This window comes from Dromiciops gliroides, chromosome 4 (genome assembly GCF_019393635.1).
Source record: "Dromiciops gliroides isolate mDroGli1 chromosome 4, mDroGli1.pri, whole genome shotgun sequence".
Taxonomy (NCBI): Eukaryota; Metazoa; Chordata; class Mammalia; order Microbiotheria; family Microbiotheriidae; genus Dromiciops; species Dromiciops gliroides.
In genome coordinates, this window is record NC_057864.1 from 452,602,561 (window position 1) to 452,616,871 (window position 14,311).

Below are 14,311 nucleotides of genomic sequence, written 5' to 3' on the forward strand. Positions count from 1 at the left end.
ACGCGTATGGGGCGGATGCCCATGACCTTCTAGTCCTGACATTCCTTCCCCAAGAGAAAACTGAAGAACTGAAATAATCAAATAGAGATAGGGAAGAACTGATCTTGAAAAGATTTAAACAGGATTAATTTGCACAATACTTCTGGCAAATTTTGTTGGACCTGAAAAAGGCCTGAAACAAAGATGACGGGATAAAAACGTCAGCTGATTCTCTCTGTCTTGTGCCTATTTTTCTGTGTCCACTTTGTAGGCTCGATTTTTGGATGGGGTCGGATGATCTTTGATACGGTCCACCGACTGTGATGACCTACGGCTCATTCAGCCATTATTGACTAGTGCTCACTTTGGCATGTTTTGCTTGGTCAGTGGGGCATGGAGACGTATACAACCGGGTGAGTTAAGAAGCTCAAGAGAGAGGTATGACGACTTTGGAAATGAGTCCAATAAAAGTGTGTCAAATGAATGAACACGCAAGAAAAGATAATCGTGATGGATATCAGGAGGGAGGGGACCGTGTAGACAAGGGCCTTAAGGCTCCTCCGAGGGCAGGCTCTTGGAACTTGACCTGAGCCAAGGCTCAAAGTTCCTAGACTTCTGCACTTTGACACCGCAAGCTAACCGAACCCTCGGATTCCTAGCGCACTCCATAGCGGGACACTTCAAATGACCCACACAGGCCACCATAGAGTAGGAAGGCCAAGCACATTCGGCTTCCCCCCAAGTTCCCCACCCCACCCCCAGAGCCTCCGGGGATTTGCTGGGGCGTGTGAGGTCCGCATCATGTGATCCCCGGACGTGCCCGGATTGGCTTCGCCGTCCTTCTGCGTCCGCCCACCGAAAGTGTAGGCTGGAACGCGGGCGAGAATGGGCGCATGCGCAGGGTCCGGATTTTCCTAGACACCCAGTGTGGAGCTGTGGAGTTGGACGATAAACAAGTCTCTGGCAGGGGTTGGGATTCGCTCAGTAGGAAACTTCTCACGCCCCCTTTTTCCCTTAGGTGTGGTTCAGCCCGAAGGCGTGGCCAAAGCGGTCCGGGCGACACCAAAGAGTTTCCAGGATAGAGGGGGAAATCAGCTCCTATTGAGATCTTTAAGGTGGAGGTGCCCTAGAGTGAAGGAGAACCCCCCCCTGTGCCGGACGAATGGTGCGGTCCTGAGCCGGGTCCGGAGCCGGCCGGACGCGTCAGAGGGAGGCCCTCGAGGAGGGGGCGCCGGCCGGCGGGAAGCGGGCTGCCTGCGGAGCCTGTCGGGGGGGGGGGGGAGATTCGACGCCGGGAAGGGGAAAAGCCCGACCTGCGACGGAGCGAGGGCGCCGGGGTGGGGGGGGAGGGGGCTGCCAAGATGGCGTCGTCCTCCGGATCGTCGACGGCCGGGACTACCTCCTTGGAGTTGGGGAGCAATAGCTGCACCTCCGGTTTAGGTGAGGCGGGGGTTGCTGGGAGGGGGGCCCAGGCGGAGGGGCCCGTGAGCTTTGGGTTGGGGAAGACCAGTAGAGGGGCTGGAGCCAGGAGCGGGACGGGGAGGGGAGTGAGTGCGAGGCCCAGGGGGCAGGGACTGAGAGCGGGGATCCACGGCCGAGAAAGTTCAGAGTCAGGGCAGGCTTCGAGGGGGACCGTTTGTGCGGGGTGGCGGCTGGCCACTTATTTGGGGGCGCGGAGAGAGACGCACCCAGGACCCCGAAAAGAACACAGGACTGCTGACCGTGGGGCGGGTGAGGCAGGGGACGTGGGGCTCGGAGTGGCTCAAGAGTTTGTGGTCGTGGAGGTGGGCGCCAGAAAGTAGGGGAAAGAACCCCAGCAGTGCGAGAAGTCGGGGTCTCCAAAAGAGAATCTGGGAGGCAAAGGTGGGGCCTTGGGTTGCAGTCGAGTTTTGGGAATGAGGCCTGAGAAAGGAGGTTTAATGGGTGGGATGGGGGAGACGAAAAGACAGGCAAAGTGAGTCGGGGGGAGAGGTCGAGGCTTGGTCACAGAGGCCATTGAAGAGGGATCTCAGGACAGGCAGAACTTGGGGGAGATCGGGAGGGGGCTGAGCAGCAGGATGTGAAGAGCCCCAAAGAAAAAACAGCAGAGTGTATGTGGGAGGGAAAGTGTGTAGTGTTGGGGGAGGAAGGGGATGTGAGTCAGGGATTGGAAAGGAATGGTGCAAAGGGCTACGGGTTGATTAAAAATCTTCAAGAAAACTTTGCTGGGGGTACCCTCTTTGGAAACATATGATATGGAATGGGTGTTGTTGCCACTGCCAGTGATCGGGGAATGATGCTGGATTTGGTTGGCTCTACCTAAAATCTGCCTTCAGTGGTTCTTGGTGATGTTCGTGTGCTCATTGCCACCTCTTGGTCTCTCTACCTCTTTCCCCCCAACACTCTCTCTTCCTATTTTGAATAGATCAGATGCTTTTCAAGGACCTAGCTTTCACACTCTTAAATAAGCTCAATGGCTGGCTAAAAAGCCTTAGACATCTCATTAGTCTAAGTTTTATTTATGTTGCACATATTTGGGGGAGTCACTTTGAGCTTAAGGGACACTTGGAAAATGACTACCTTGTGTCTTTGGCTGGAAGTCTGACCCCCCCCCCCCCAACACCGCGGCGCCGCCCCCCCTCCCGTTGAGATGGGAAAAATAGTATAGTTGTATATGGTCTTGTCAGTCTTGTCAGACTTCTCATTTTTAGCCAGAAAAAAGTGGGGTCTGTTACTGGATTACAGGTGAAAGCTTCATGTTTGTGTTCCAAAACTTTGGTTTAGACTTTTCTGGAGAGATTGACCAGATGGCTAGATTTAACTATAAAGAAACATCTGTTTGTCACTTAATGATCCTTTCCCCTCCATCCTCATCCCTCTTTTCCTGCTACAAAGAATCCTAATTCTAGCCTCATAGCCTTGTGGTCTTGTGTCCTGTGGTCAGTGTTGTGTCTTCTGTCAGCTGGAAGTTTAAAAAAATGTGTATGTATTGTTAGCTCTCCTGTTTTTACCAAAAAGTCAATTGTTAGATTTGGGTTGTACTTTGCCACATGTTTTAATGGATATGAAAACATTCAACTTAAAATTGTACTTTTTTAAAAGCACTTTGTGTGGTTATATAATTTCTTCCTCCCCCTTCTTTTCTCTGCCAAATTATTTAAGACGTTGCAACCAAATATTTTTACTTTTATAATTTTTTATATTCATATAATTTATATTTTTATATTTATATAATTTTATAGTTGTTGCTTTCTATAACGTGTCTGGAAACTTGAGGTGAGAGGCATGCTTGTGTACAAGTGCATGATGCATTTTTATATATTTAGATGTGTATGAGTACTTTTGGTTTTAATCTAATGGTGTCTTTCGGTCTGTGGATAAGTTTTTCAGGAGCTTGATCCTAGTGCCAAAAAACTAATAAGAAAGAGATTTTGTGTGTGATTGGAGAAGATAATTGTACCTCTGGCTCCAGGGGAATTAGGAATTTGGCACAAATAGGAGATAACTTACAATTTCCTAAATATTTATGAAATAACTTTCTGGGGGCACAACATGTATTTTCCCCCCTGAAATAAGCTGATGCTCCTCCTTCTTTGATTGAAACAGTGTTAACATTTCAGTAGAACTCTGGAATTCTACAGGCAATTTCTAGCAAGAGTGAAACTGAAGTGAAGGGAGCAGGGTTTGGATGACCCTTGTAGATGAGCCACTCTTCAGTCTGTGTTTGTTCAAAAGCTTTGGCATCCCTGTCAGGAAGGGCCAGTGTTCAAAAGAAGGTTGGTTTCCATTAAACCCCAGAATTCAGTCTCTTGCCTGCTTTTAGATTGTTTGTCCATCAGGCCTGGGCTGCTCCGTAATGATCAGTTAACAAACTGAAATACAGGGTGTAGCAAATCATGAGCTGTAAGGGTTGCTTAATGTCTCTTCCTAGTGGGGTAATTCACATGTTTGGCTTTTGGAGAGACAATGACTGGTAAAGATCTTAAATCAGCCATTATCAGGTTCATTCTTACATTTTGTTAATGAGTAGTGTAAGAGTTTGTCATTTTGCTTGAACTTTCTGTATGAGAGAGTTTCTCCTTCTCTCAAGTCTTTGTTATTTGGGACAGTGATACCATCTTAATAAAATTAAAGATGATGTGTAGGGTCTGACCGTGCAGCCATCTGTCACACACCGATGTGCAGCATCTATCTCCCAAGCTTTGTTTCCAGATTGTCTTAGTCCACCAAGGCATTGAAATATGCTACCACTCCCATTATTGAAAGAGGGTCAGATCTTTCCTTTTATTGGCTCAATTTGGAGGTTAGTGGAATCAGGTCAGCTGAAATAAACAGAACGATAACCTGAGGTCTGACTCCTATGGAAATGCATTTGATTTCATAGATATCCATGAACTGTGGCTCTTTCTGATTCCTGAAGGGCCAGAACATCAGTATCATTTGGTGAGAAATGCTTTCTCAACAGTCATCACAACATATGTCTGAAATTGTCACTATTCCTTTTTGTATATCAGGAATACTGAATGACCTGGAGGTTGCTTCACTTCTCTATTCTTGATTCTATCCAGTCTTCTCTCTTTCTAATCACCAAGTGAAAAAAACCCCAGAGGACATGACATTGGTTCACTTTTGTTTGGGACTTTTTCGTTGAGGCCCACTCATCCATCTATGGCTGTGATGCCTTTGTTCTCTCTAGCAGTGCCCAACCAGTAAACTGTGCTGTAATCTGATAACTCCATAGTTCGACCATTCTTGTTGAGGATTGTTTTGTCTCTGTTCATTGTATACAAAGTAAGCAATTTCTAGGCTGACCTGATAGACTTTCTTTTTCTGTTTTGCCTTCTTATGAGTGACAAGGAGTTTAGACTTAAGTGAGCCATCTTGTTTCCCTAAGGGGAAAGATTAAATTTATAAATGTATACTGTCTAGAACTTAATCCAATGCACTTACCTTTAGAGACCTGCTTTAGGTCTCAGTTTTCCCCGCTAATTCTACATAGGTATCAATTTTTAGGACACTGGAATTTTGAGGGTGGAAAAAGTTTTTTATTTGTTTTTAAAGGGAGCCCATGGAACCAAGTTTGGTTCCTTTTCCTTGTTGGCCTCTAAGAGTGTTAAAGGAAATGCAGATTTGGTATTAGGTTTTCATTGCTTCTGACTTAACCATTTATACATTATGGTTCTAATATTTATTGACATGTTTAATGAATCAATCCTGTACACACCCAGTGCCTGATATTGATTAGGAACTTATTCGTGAACTAGGTTTGAGTGCCAGAGTATCCTGCTATACTTTTTATTTTTGGCCCTGTTGATGATCTTTGTAGGCTTTTTTGAACAGATCTAAAACTGCTGATAATATCTTTGGCTATCCACTACATAACAGCTATTCTTTAAAGATTAATCTTTTGGGAGTGTAATGGAAATTAAAGCCTTTGAAGGTGAACAATAGATGATAACAGATCGAGGCAGGGAAGGGGTTATTTTCTCTGGTAAACCTGCCAGGTGCTTTCTTGGGAGGTGTCAGAATACCCCTTTTGATACTTAGTCAGCTCCCTAGTTACCAAAGTCCCCAGTCTCTCTCCTTTTTCTCTTCCTCTCAACTGGGGTGTTTCAGGTTATGTAGTGCTTAACGATACCCCGGGAATGGGAATCTTGATTCTGTTGTGCTCCAAGTCCAATATTTCACCACTCAACTTCTGAGATAGTGTTTGATCTGCTGGTGTTTTCCTAGAGAAAGGAACCTCTTACCCAGACTTTTTCCTATACTGCATCCCACTTTCCGCCCTTTTCTATCAAAAAAGTGAGTTCAGTTTCCTCTTTCTGGGTGTTGATCCTGTTTTGTTCATTTCACTTTGCAACTTATTTTTCTATTCCGGTTCCTCCCACTTTTAAACCTGGGCCTGAAGATTCATTTCTCTTCCTCCAGCCAGTAGATCTGCCGTTATGTGATATTTTGCTTATTTTATTTATTGTCTTTTGGGATCCTAAGGAAGCTTCTGTTGAAAAGATTGTCAGGTTCTGGGAAATCCCATTGTTACTCTATCTCGTTGTATGTGCCTGGCTAAATGAATATAGGTCAGGAATGAAGGTGGTATTAGAAGAGATGGGTGTATGAAGGGGCTGGGAATTTTAGGAGATGCTTGCTTTTTCCTAAACAGAGTGACGAATGGGTCTGCTAATCCTCAAGATTTGTATTGATAACATAATACTATTCACAGTAAGAACCAGAGTCCTGTGTTATAGGAATCTGATGATAGAGAGGATAATAATGATTTGGTTTATCACTTTGGTCCTACTCTGGGCTGTCTTGAACTACTGTAGTACATATTTGCCAAACCTGTCGTTCACCCTGACATTCTCAAGAGTTAGAATGTACTTTGACATATATTTATTGAACATATGAGGCCCTTTGCCGAATGCTGAGGATGCATATATTACAGTCCTGAATTGATTGTTTCCCCAAGGTAGTTAGAGCTGGGTTTGGGAATGGTGATTGGAAGGGGCAATGGTCCTAATGTATTAAATGTCTTTTGGCCAGGAGCCACTGAACAGACTGCAAGCCTTGGGTAGAAGTTTGGTGCCATGGAGAACAAATATTAGAGCTGAGAACCTTAATTCTCTCCTGCAAAAAGAGAAACCAAGTTAGTGCCAGAAAAGAGACTAGAGATCTAGACCAATGTCTTTCTTTTCCAAGTGCAGGAATGGTGTCTAGAGAAGTGAGTTGCTTAGGGTCACACATCTAGTTATTGGTGGAATTGTTGGAGGAATGTATGCCTGCTAGGGTTGTCAGACTGGTTTTTAGTCCACTCCCTCCTCCCCCAACACAGACTTTACAGGCATTATCTCCCCTCTCTCAACTAAGAGGACCCCGGAATTACCTGACTAACTTGGTTAATAGGTTCGTTCTCTAGGAACATCCCAGCCTTTTGAATGCCACCCCAGGCAGTCATGCATTCTTAGGAAAAAGAGAAATTTTCCATTGAGCTAAGTTTAATTTTTATCTATGATATATGTTCTTGAACAGTCATTATCACATGTGATGGTGGTGGAGGTGGGGGGGTCTTAACACTTTTTCCTTGAGCTGTGCTCAGTTACACTTCTCAGGAGGCAGGCTGGCATTTAAGACAGAGTTGTGAGGGGGTTTTTTTGAGCCAGAGAACATATTGTGCCTCCCACCTCTGGAAGGGTAAAGAGAATGACTACCCAGACTGCAAATAACTGGAACAGAACTATTCCTCCAGAGAACTTGTCCAGTAAACAAATGGCTTTCTTGATTGTTTGCTTGATTTGTTTTAAAATGCCCTGCTTTGTCAGGTGAGATTCTGTGGTAACTGGCAGTTCGGTTCATAGCTTTCTTTTGCTTCTATCTGATCTATGCAGGAATCATTGGCACGTTTGAAACCAACTTAAAAAATTGTCCTGTAATTCTCAGAGACAGCTTCTTCTGTGATCAATTTGGGAACTAGCCTGCAGCTTCAGTATTTTGAGGAATGCATATCTGCCTGACTGACCTACAGCTTCTCCAAATTACATATATACTGCAAATATTGAAGTTAGCCACACACACAAGCTCTTGGTTTCTCTGCTGGTAGATGATGTCATTTCATCTCCCACGGAAATGCTTCTGCCCTGAAAACATGGGGAGAGGCTCGAGTATTAAGGCCAGCTCTGTTTTGCTCTGCACACTGAAATAACCCTCGTTATAGAGCTATCTACTGCCTGTAAAACCATCTTTGTTTCAGTCATCTCTTCTTATGAGACCTGCTTCCCTTTTTTTCCCCCTCTCAAGTGTGCATTTATCACCTCTCTTGATATTACTTTTGAACTTCTTGTTTTCCTCCTCTCCTTTCTTTCCTTTCTTTCCTTTCTCCCAACGTTGAGTCTGAATTTTCAGGAGCTCAGCAACAGTAGATACATTTATATAGAGTTATGACTGTGACTGCACAAATACACATTTTGCCAAGTGACTTGAAACCAGTCCTTCCATGTGGAAAGTAGTCTGTTGCTCCACAAACACAGCTCTGGGTGGGGTCAGGAACCAAAATTTAGGTCTTCTTTCCAACTAGGACTAAGTACATTTTTTTAACTATCCTGTGACGGGATGGTGATATAGTTTTGTGTTTTAGAGCGAGAATATAGAATATGACCAGTTTGGGACTTTATCCTGATCCGGTTGGCATGAATGACTGTTTTCTGAGGTTACATTGGCAACATTTAAGAGTCCTGTGATATTTGTACTGGAACATTTACCCTAAGTCTTACAGTTCAGGAAACATTGAGATTAAATGATAGACTTGTTTATCCCTGTTCTGATAGGAAAGTATCAGTGTTGTCCTGATGACTATACATACTCTCACAGCAAGCCTAGTATGGTATGTTCTGAGCTAACTTTACCATCCCTTTAGCTGGCATCATAATCAGGATGTTGAGTGTGAGGGAATGATGTTGTAATGTTGGGCATCTTTGGAGCCCAAAAGTGTCAGTAGCACCTTGGACATTTTCTGTTGGGTTTTCCCCACTTCTTGTACCATCTTTGGAACAGTGGAGTGCCAGGTTTATGAGGAGTTTAGTTTAATGTAAGGCAACAAAAGGATGTGTGCAGTGTAACTGAGCAGCTCTGACCTGGTGGAGAATGAGTGGTGGAAGAATGGCGGACACAGAGATCTGAGAACTACCTCTGATGGGAAGTTTCTCTCTAACATTGCTCAAGTAAAAACTGGGATTCGTGGGTTGAGGGGAGGGTATTGTGTCAGCTTGTGGAAATCTGCCAAAGCTTTTCCTTGACTTGTGTTTTTTGTTTTTTGTTTTTTTTTAGTGAGGCAATTGGGGTTAAGTGACTTGCCCAGGGTTACACAGCTAGTAAGTGTTAAGTGTCTGAGGCCATATTTGAACTCAGGTACTCCTGACTCCAGGGCCGGTGCTTTATCCACTGCGCCACCTAGCTGCCCTAACTTGTGATCTTTTGAAAATGGCACACTCAGTATCTCCACATTGGTTCATGAGACATAATCTACTTTCCTAGTCTTAGTTTAAGCTTTTAGAATCTTTTCAAATGTTCATTCTTCTGTAAGCAAGTAGAAACTCCTTAGTTTATGATAACTTTCTGTTTTTCCTCATCTAGGTTTCCACTTTCTGTGCTGTGGGGCCACCCGTAAGAGAGGTAGATCTGATGCATATCTGTGCTTATTGAGGCATGAGCTCCCCACAATAACTAGCAGCCAGCTCCCCTTCCCCTTAATCATCTCAAGTTCTTTGGAATGGGATGGAGTGGAGTATAGTCCTCCCCTGGAAGGACTGTGAATGAAGGGTTTTGTAAGCACATTTGACTCAAGGTTCTCTACTCTTCTCCCTTCCACCATGCCTCTTGAGGAGGAAAAAAAAAAGTCCCCTCCTAATATAGAAGTATCTTTGCTTACAGTTCTCTAATACAATGTGAATGCTCTTCCCAATGCCTCCATCTCCCATCTGCCAGGCCCTCCCTTCTGTTTACCCTGGAGCCTTTTTGTAGCATCCTTCTTAGTGTTCCAAAAGCCCGTTTCTCTGCTCTACCTCTCCTAGCTCTCTAATTCCCCCTGCTCTCCCCATTGCTTAGAAAGGCTTTGGTGGTTTTATTAACAAGAAAGCTTGTGTGTTATTTAATTTGGTAATGAACCCAGTGGTCCAGGGATTGGACCATCCAAGGATTCTAGCTCATTTAAAAAAATCTAAAATCCATTCATAGCTCACAGGCCATACAAAAAAGTCAGTTGGGTTTGGCCCCCGAGCTGTAGTTTGCCAGCCCCTGTCTAGCCGGAGCAGCCTCTTCCCCTCCCAGTTTTGTAAATGAACTCCCTAGTATATGAATTGACTTGCTGACACTTCTTCTACACGATGCTCTGAAACTAGGGAATAGTGCCAAAGTTTTATACTTCACTCAGTTTAAAGTGATCTGTAAAAATCCTGGTATTTAAGAGTTCCCTCTGTCGAGTCTCCTTCACAAAAACAAATAAGACTGTGTTGGTAGAATGGTAAAAAGGCTTTTGGATTAAAATTCACTATTCCGTTTATTGTTTAGGGAAGAAGGTTGGAAATCACGCTCTGATCAGCAGAAATGTTTGTAGATGTGTGCAAAAGAGCCTAAAGCATTATGCTTTTTGCTGCAGTAAGCAATGAAAACATAGGTACTAAACCCAGGCAGAAATCTGCAGTCTCACAGGAAGGATGTATTTCTTTTTTTTTTCTCTCTTCAAATTTTTGATTTCCATTATAAAGGCAAAAGTTTTTTCCCCCTGTGTTTGTGGCACTTTGGAATTTTACTCTTCTTGGGTTTCCATCTTCAAGCCATTCCCTCATTTCTGGACCATTGAAAATGATAAACTGTCCCCTCAGGTGCAAGAGAGGGTCATAAGCTTCCAGTTTAGCTCCTCTCAGAAAAGTGATACCTTCTTGTATAGTAACAAAGATAGTTTTTCAGTTTAACTGGCAGAAGCAGATGGGGGAGATCTACCTGTTTTTCATTCCTGTCAGTTAAAGAAGTTGCCTGCTGTCCCACAGGAAAGAGAGAATATTGGTGGTTGATTTCACTGAAAGGAACTGAGGGAAGAGACCTGTGTTATTCTGTTACTGAAACCGAGCTCCTAGGGCACCAAGGAGAAAGTACCTCGAAAGGATGGTAAAATGTGTCCTCCATGCATTCATTGCAGTTTTTGTTTTTTGACACACACCCCATCCCCCCCAGTATTCTGCTAGAGTAGCCCAGTTGGAGCACCTCTCCCCTCCTACTTCACAACCTGCCTTGCCCCACAGAAGGGGTAGAAAGTTGGGACAGTAGTATGAAGCAGTGAAAAGCACTAGAGCAGGGGATTAATACATGGGGCTCCTGGTTTTGCTACTGACTAGCAGTGAGATCTTGGGTATGGCATTGGGCCACAATTTCCTTACATGTAAAAAAGCCAGGGATTTCCTTATATGTAAAATACCAGAACTCTTAAAGTCTCTTCCAGCATTGTGCTCCAGTGATTTTAAGGATCTTTCTTGATTTAGCTTAGGAATGGGGAGGCAGCTTCATATTGAGCTCATGGAGCCAAACTTCCAGCTTTGTGTAGTTTTTTAACGCCAGCTGTCATTAGTGGATTTAGCTATAACCTAGCTAAGAGGTGACATAGAGGGTCACAGACTGCTCATCCAGTTCTTTTTTCTCCTCTACCCTCTCTATTGAGGGCCTGGAACTCTGAATGGTTGGGACTGACACTGTATCATCCACTCCTTTGGCCAAAACAGGCTATTTGTAGCCACTCTGTGTTTTCTGTAAAGCTGCCAACTTGTCTTAGCTTCATCTTTGTTTCCAATAAAGTCACTATATCTAGTCCTCAGTCCAGAGCCTATTAATAAAGTAGGGTCCCTAAAGACATGTTGGGAACAACCAGGAGAGGCAGGGCAAGGCAGCCCATTACACTGAATGGGACCAGAGGTAAATGTTGGTCACCTTCTACCACCTTGTATAGGGGGCTCTTTCTTTCGTCTTCCTTCATTTTTTACTCTTCTTTTATTTTTCTCCCTCCCACCTTCCTTTCCTTTTAAGAAACGTGGGTTGTTATTTCTTTTCCTTCCTTCAACAAATATTTATTAGGTTCCTACCATGTGCTGGGTTCTATGCTCAGTACTCCCAGGAGGAGGGGGGTAAAGAAATGAATGACACCTTCCTCTTGAAGAGCTTACATTCCAGTGTCTGGGTTGGGGAGAGAGATGCAGTACTAGTACATGGTACTAGCAAAGAAGAGGTAGGGCCCCTAAAAGTGATATGAAGGGATGTAGTTAAGTCATCAAGCATTTACTAGGTTCCAGACACTGTACTAAGTACTAGAGATACAGAGAAAAAGGCAAAAAACCTCCAGTCTCTGCCCTCAGAGAACTTAGATTTTAATAGGGAAGACAGCATGTAAAAAAATAAGGTGGTTACAAGATAAAGGAGTTCATGGAGGAAGAATTCTGGGCTTTACTCACACTGGGCCTTAAATATGTGTACCACACAATTGTGGAGAATGATTACAATATTTTTTTCACTTTGCAATTGTCAGTAGTTGCACACAAAGATTCCAGCTTTGTTAAGCTGCTGTGGTGCTAGAACAAGCACTAGATTGAGCCAAAAGAACTTAAAGTTCTGACTCCATTTATTATCTGTGTGACTTAATGCAAGCTATTTAACCTGTCAGCCTTTTCCCTTTTCTGTAAAATGTACTATCACAGAATTGTTGTTAGAATTAAAATAGATAAATGTTTTATAATCTTCAGGTTCTCAGTATAAAGGTACAGTTATTGATATCTCCCTACCCTGTGAAGTGCTGTTACTGAGATCATGCCAGTTACATCCTGACTGGTTTAGCCCCTTCCCTGTCATTTACCCTCAGTTTTGTGGGTAAAGTTCCTGCCCAGAGGCTGGATACCATGTGCCAGCACTTGGGCTAGAAGCTCCAGGTGTGCACCCCAGGCAGGGGTGACTTTGAGGACAGCAGCTGGTATCTCCTCCATCTCTCTAGCCTTCAGATGATGTGGTGGAGGTCAGCATAGGCCAGATGGAAGTAAGGGAGGTGAGGACCTTGCTTATACCAATGCTGATTCTTACTAGTGCAATTTCAAGAGTTTAGGGAAGGGGGCAGCTAGGTGGCACAGTGGATAGAGCACCGGCCCTGGAGTCAGGAGGACCTGAGTTCAAATCTGGCCTTAGACGCTTGACAAATTACTAGCTATGTGACCCTGGGCAAGTCACTTAATCCCAATTGCCTCACCCCCCCCCAAAAAAAAAGCCGTTTAGGGAAGCATCTGTAGCCAGGTTTAGCATACCACTACCTTAGGGTCCTAGATGAGAGACCTTCATTGTTCCTGTCATTTAATCACCACTTCCTGCCAATAGTGCAGCATGAACCCTCTTCTCTACCTGTTTTCCCTCTGTCAGATTTAAGGAAGTAGGAATGCCCCCTATGCTACATAAGCCCCAGTGGAATAGAAGTGGAAAGTGTTGGCAGTGGCTTTAGGTGTTCGCTGAATGGATCCAGGGATGGTAGTGAGTTTGACCCAGCTGCTGTCTTTGTATCTCATTGGCACTGAGTCTCTTGGAGGGTAGAGTTCCTGGCTGACTCCTTCTTACTTCCTTCTGTTGCTAAATGTGCTCATTGTGAAAAATTTCATAATTTCTCTCTTTTTTGCTTCTCTCTTCTGTGCCCAATCCCTAGTAATAGCACTCTTGGATGAAGCGGGGGTTGTCGATGCCTACAGCTAAGAGCTTTTAAGGCACCTTCATAGCTAGTTTTCTCCAAGATCTACAAACCTACAAAACATCTCCCTGAATCTTAAACACTAATGATGACACTCACTGAACCTAAGAACTATTGGTCCGACTGCTGGGATTATGCTTTCCATTATGTGTTTCTTTCTGCTATATGCAGCTTGATCTCTTGTCCTATGGGCCTTATATTTCATTAGATTAATTTCCCAGCAAGGGTCCTGGTCATATCTTCTTTTCTTAAGTTGATAACTCCTTAAAAGTCTTCTTGAAACGTAATAAGCTTCCTTCTCACCCTGTTCTTACACGGCAGTGTGAAGAATCTGTCTCTGAAAATGTATCAGACAGTCTTCTTAGAAGAGTCATTCAGCACCACAAGTGGGAGGTTGTAGAGAAGCGACAGTAATGGTAGGGAAGAGGCACCAAATATTTCTGCTTTGAGACTGGTCTGAGATGTGGTGCTGGACTGGAGTGAGGTCAGATGCTGCTCAGACCTGCTCTGCAGCCTTCCTCTATGAGCTAGTCACTAGTGCGTTTGGTTTACTGGTACCCGCCTCTTTCATAGGATGAAATATGTGCCACGTTCTTCCAAAGCATCCCACACCTCAGTTTTTGGATTGATGCTAATTTGAAAATTTTATATACAATATTTTATCATTTTAGGAGGAAAAAAATAAGATCTCATAAATGCACAGGAAGAAACCTTTCTTATTGGGAAAAGTCACTTCATACGTTTGCCTCCATCCCACACTTTCTTCTAGGTTCCCCATTCAATAAGATAATATACTTATTCTCTTAAGAAGAAATGATCGTGTTCTTACCAGAAGGTATTTGAGGAAAGGTGTCAGGAAATCAATGTCCTAATTAAAGATATTTGGTCTTAGGCAAAGGGATTATATCTCTCCTCTCCTCTCAAGTCAAATGGCATAGTATTTCAGACCAAATATGGTCCAGCTGGAAGTGTCAAGCTGGTATTGCCATGCTGAGTTGGCATTTTTAACAGTTTCTCTTTTTAGGTCATTTCCCACAGTTATAAAATGCTTAGACAGAGGAAAGAAGGCTCAATTGTGAAGAGGCCAGGTGCAGTGATAGT

The 14,311-nt window shown here is 43.8% G+C and overlaps 1 protein-coding gene across 1 annotated transcript in view; it reads left to right on the plus strand.

Annotated features, from left to right (window-relative positions):
• Positions 1-1,333: 1,333 nt before the first annotated feature.
• PIP5K1A (phosphatidylinositol-4-phosphate 5-kinase type 1 alpha) overlaps positions 1,334-14,311 on the plus strand; it is a 35,551-nt gene continuing 22,573 nt past the window's right edge. Inside the window, 2 exon segments of the mRNA XM_044003573.1 lie at positions 1,334-1,419; positions 9,082-9,120. Of these exon segments, the coding sequence (XP_043859508.1) occupies positions 1,341-1,419; positions 9,082-9,120 (118 nt within the window). The 5' untranslated portion in view covers positions 1,334-1,340.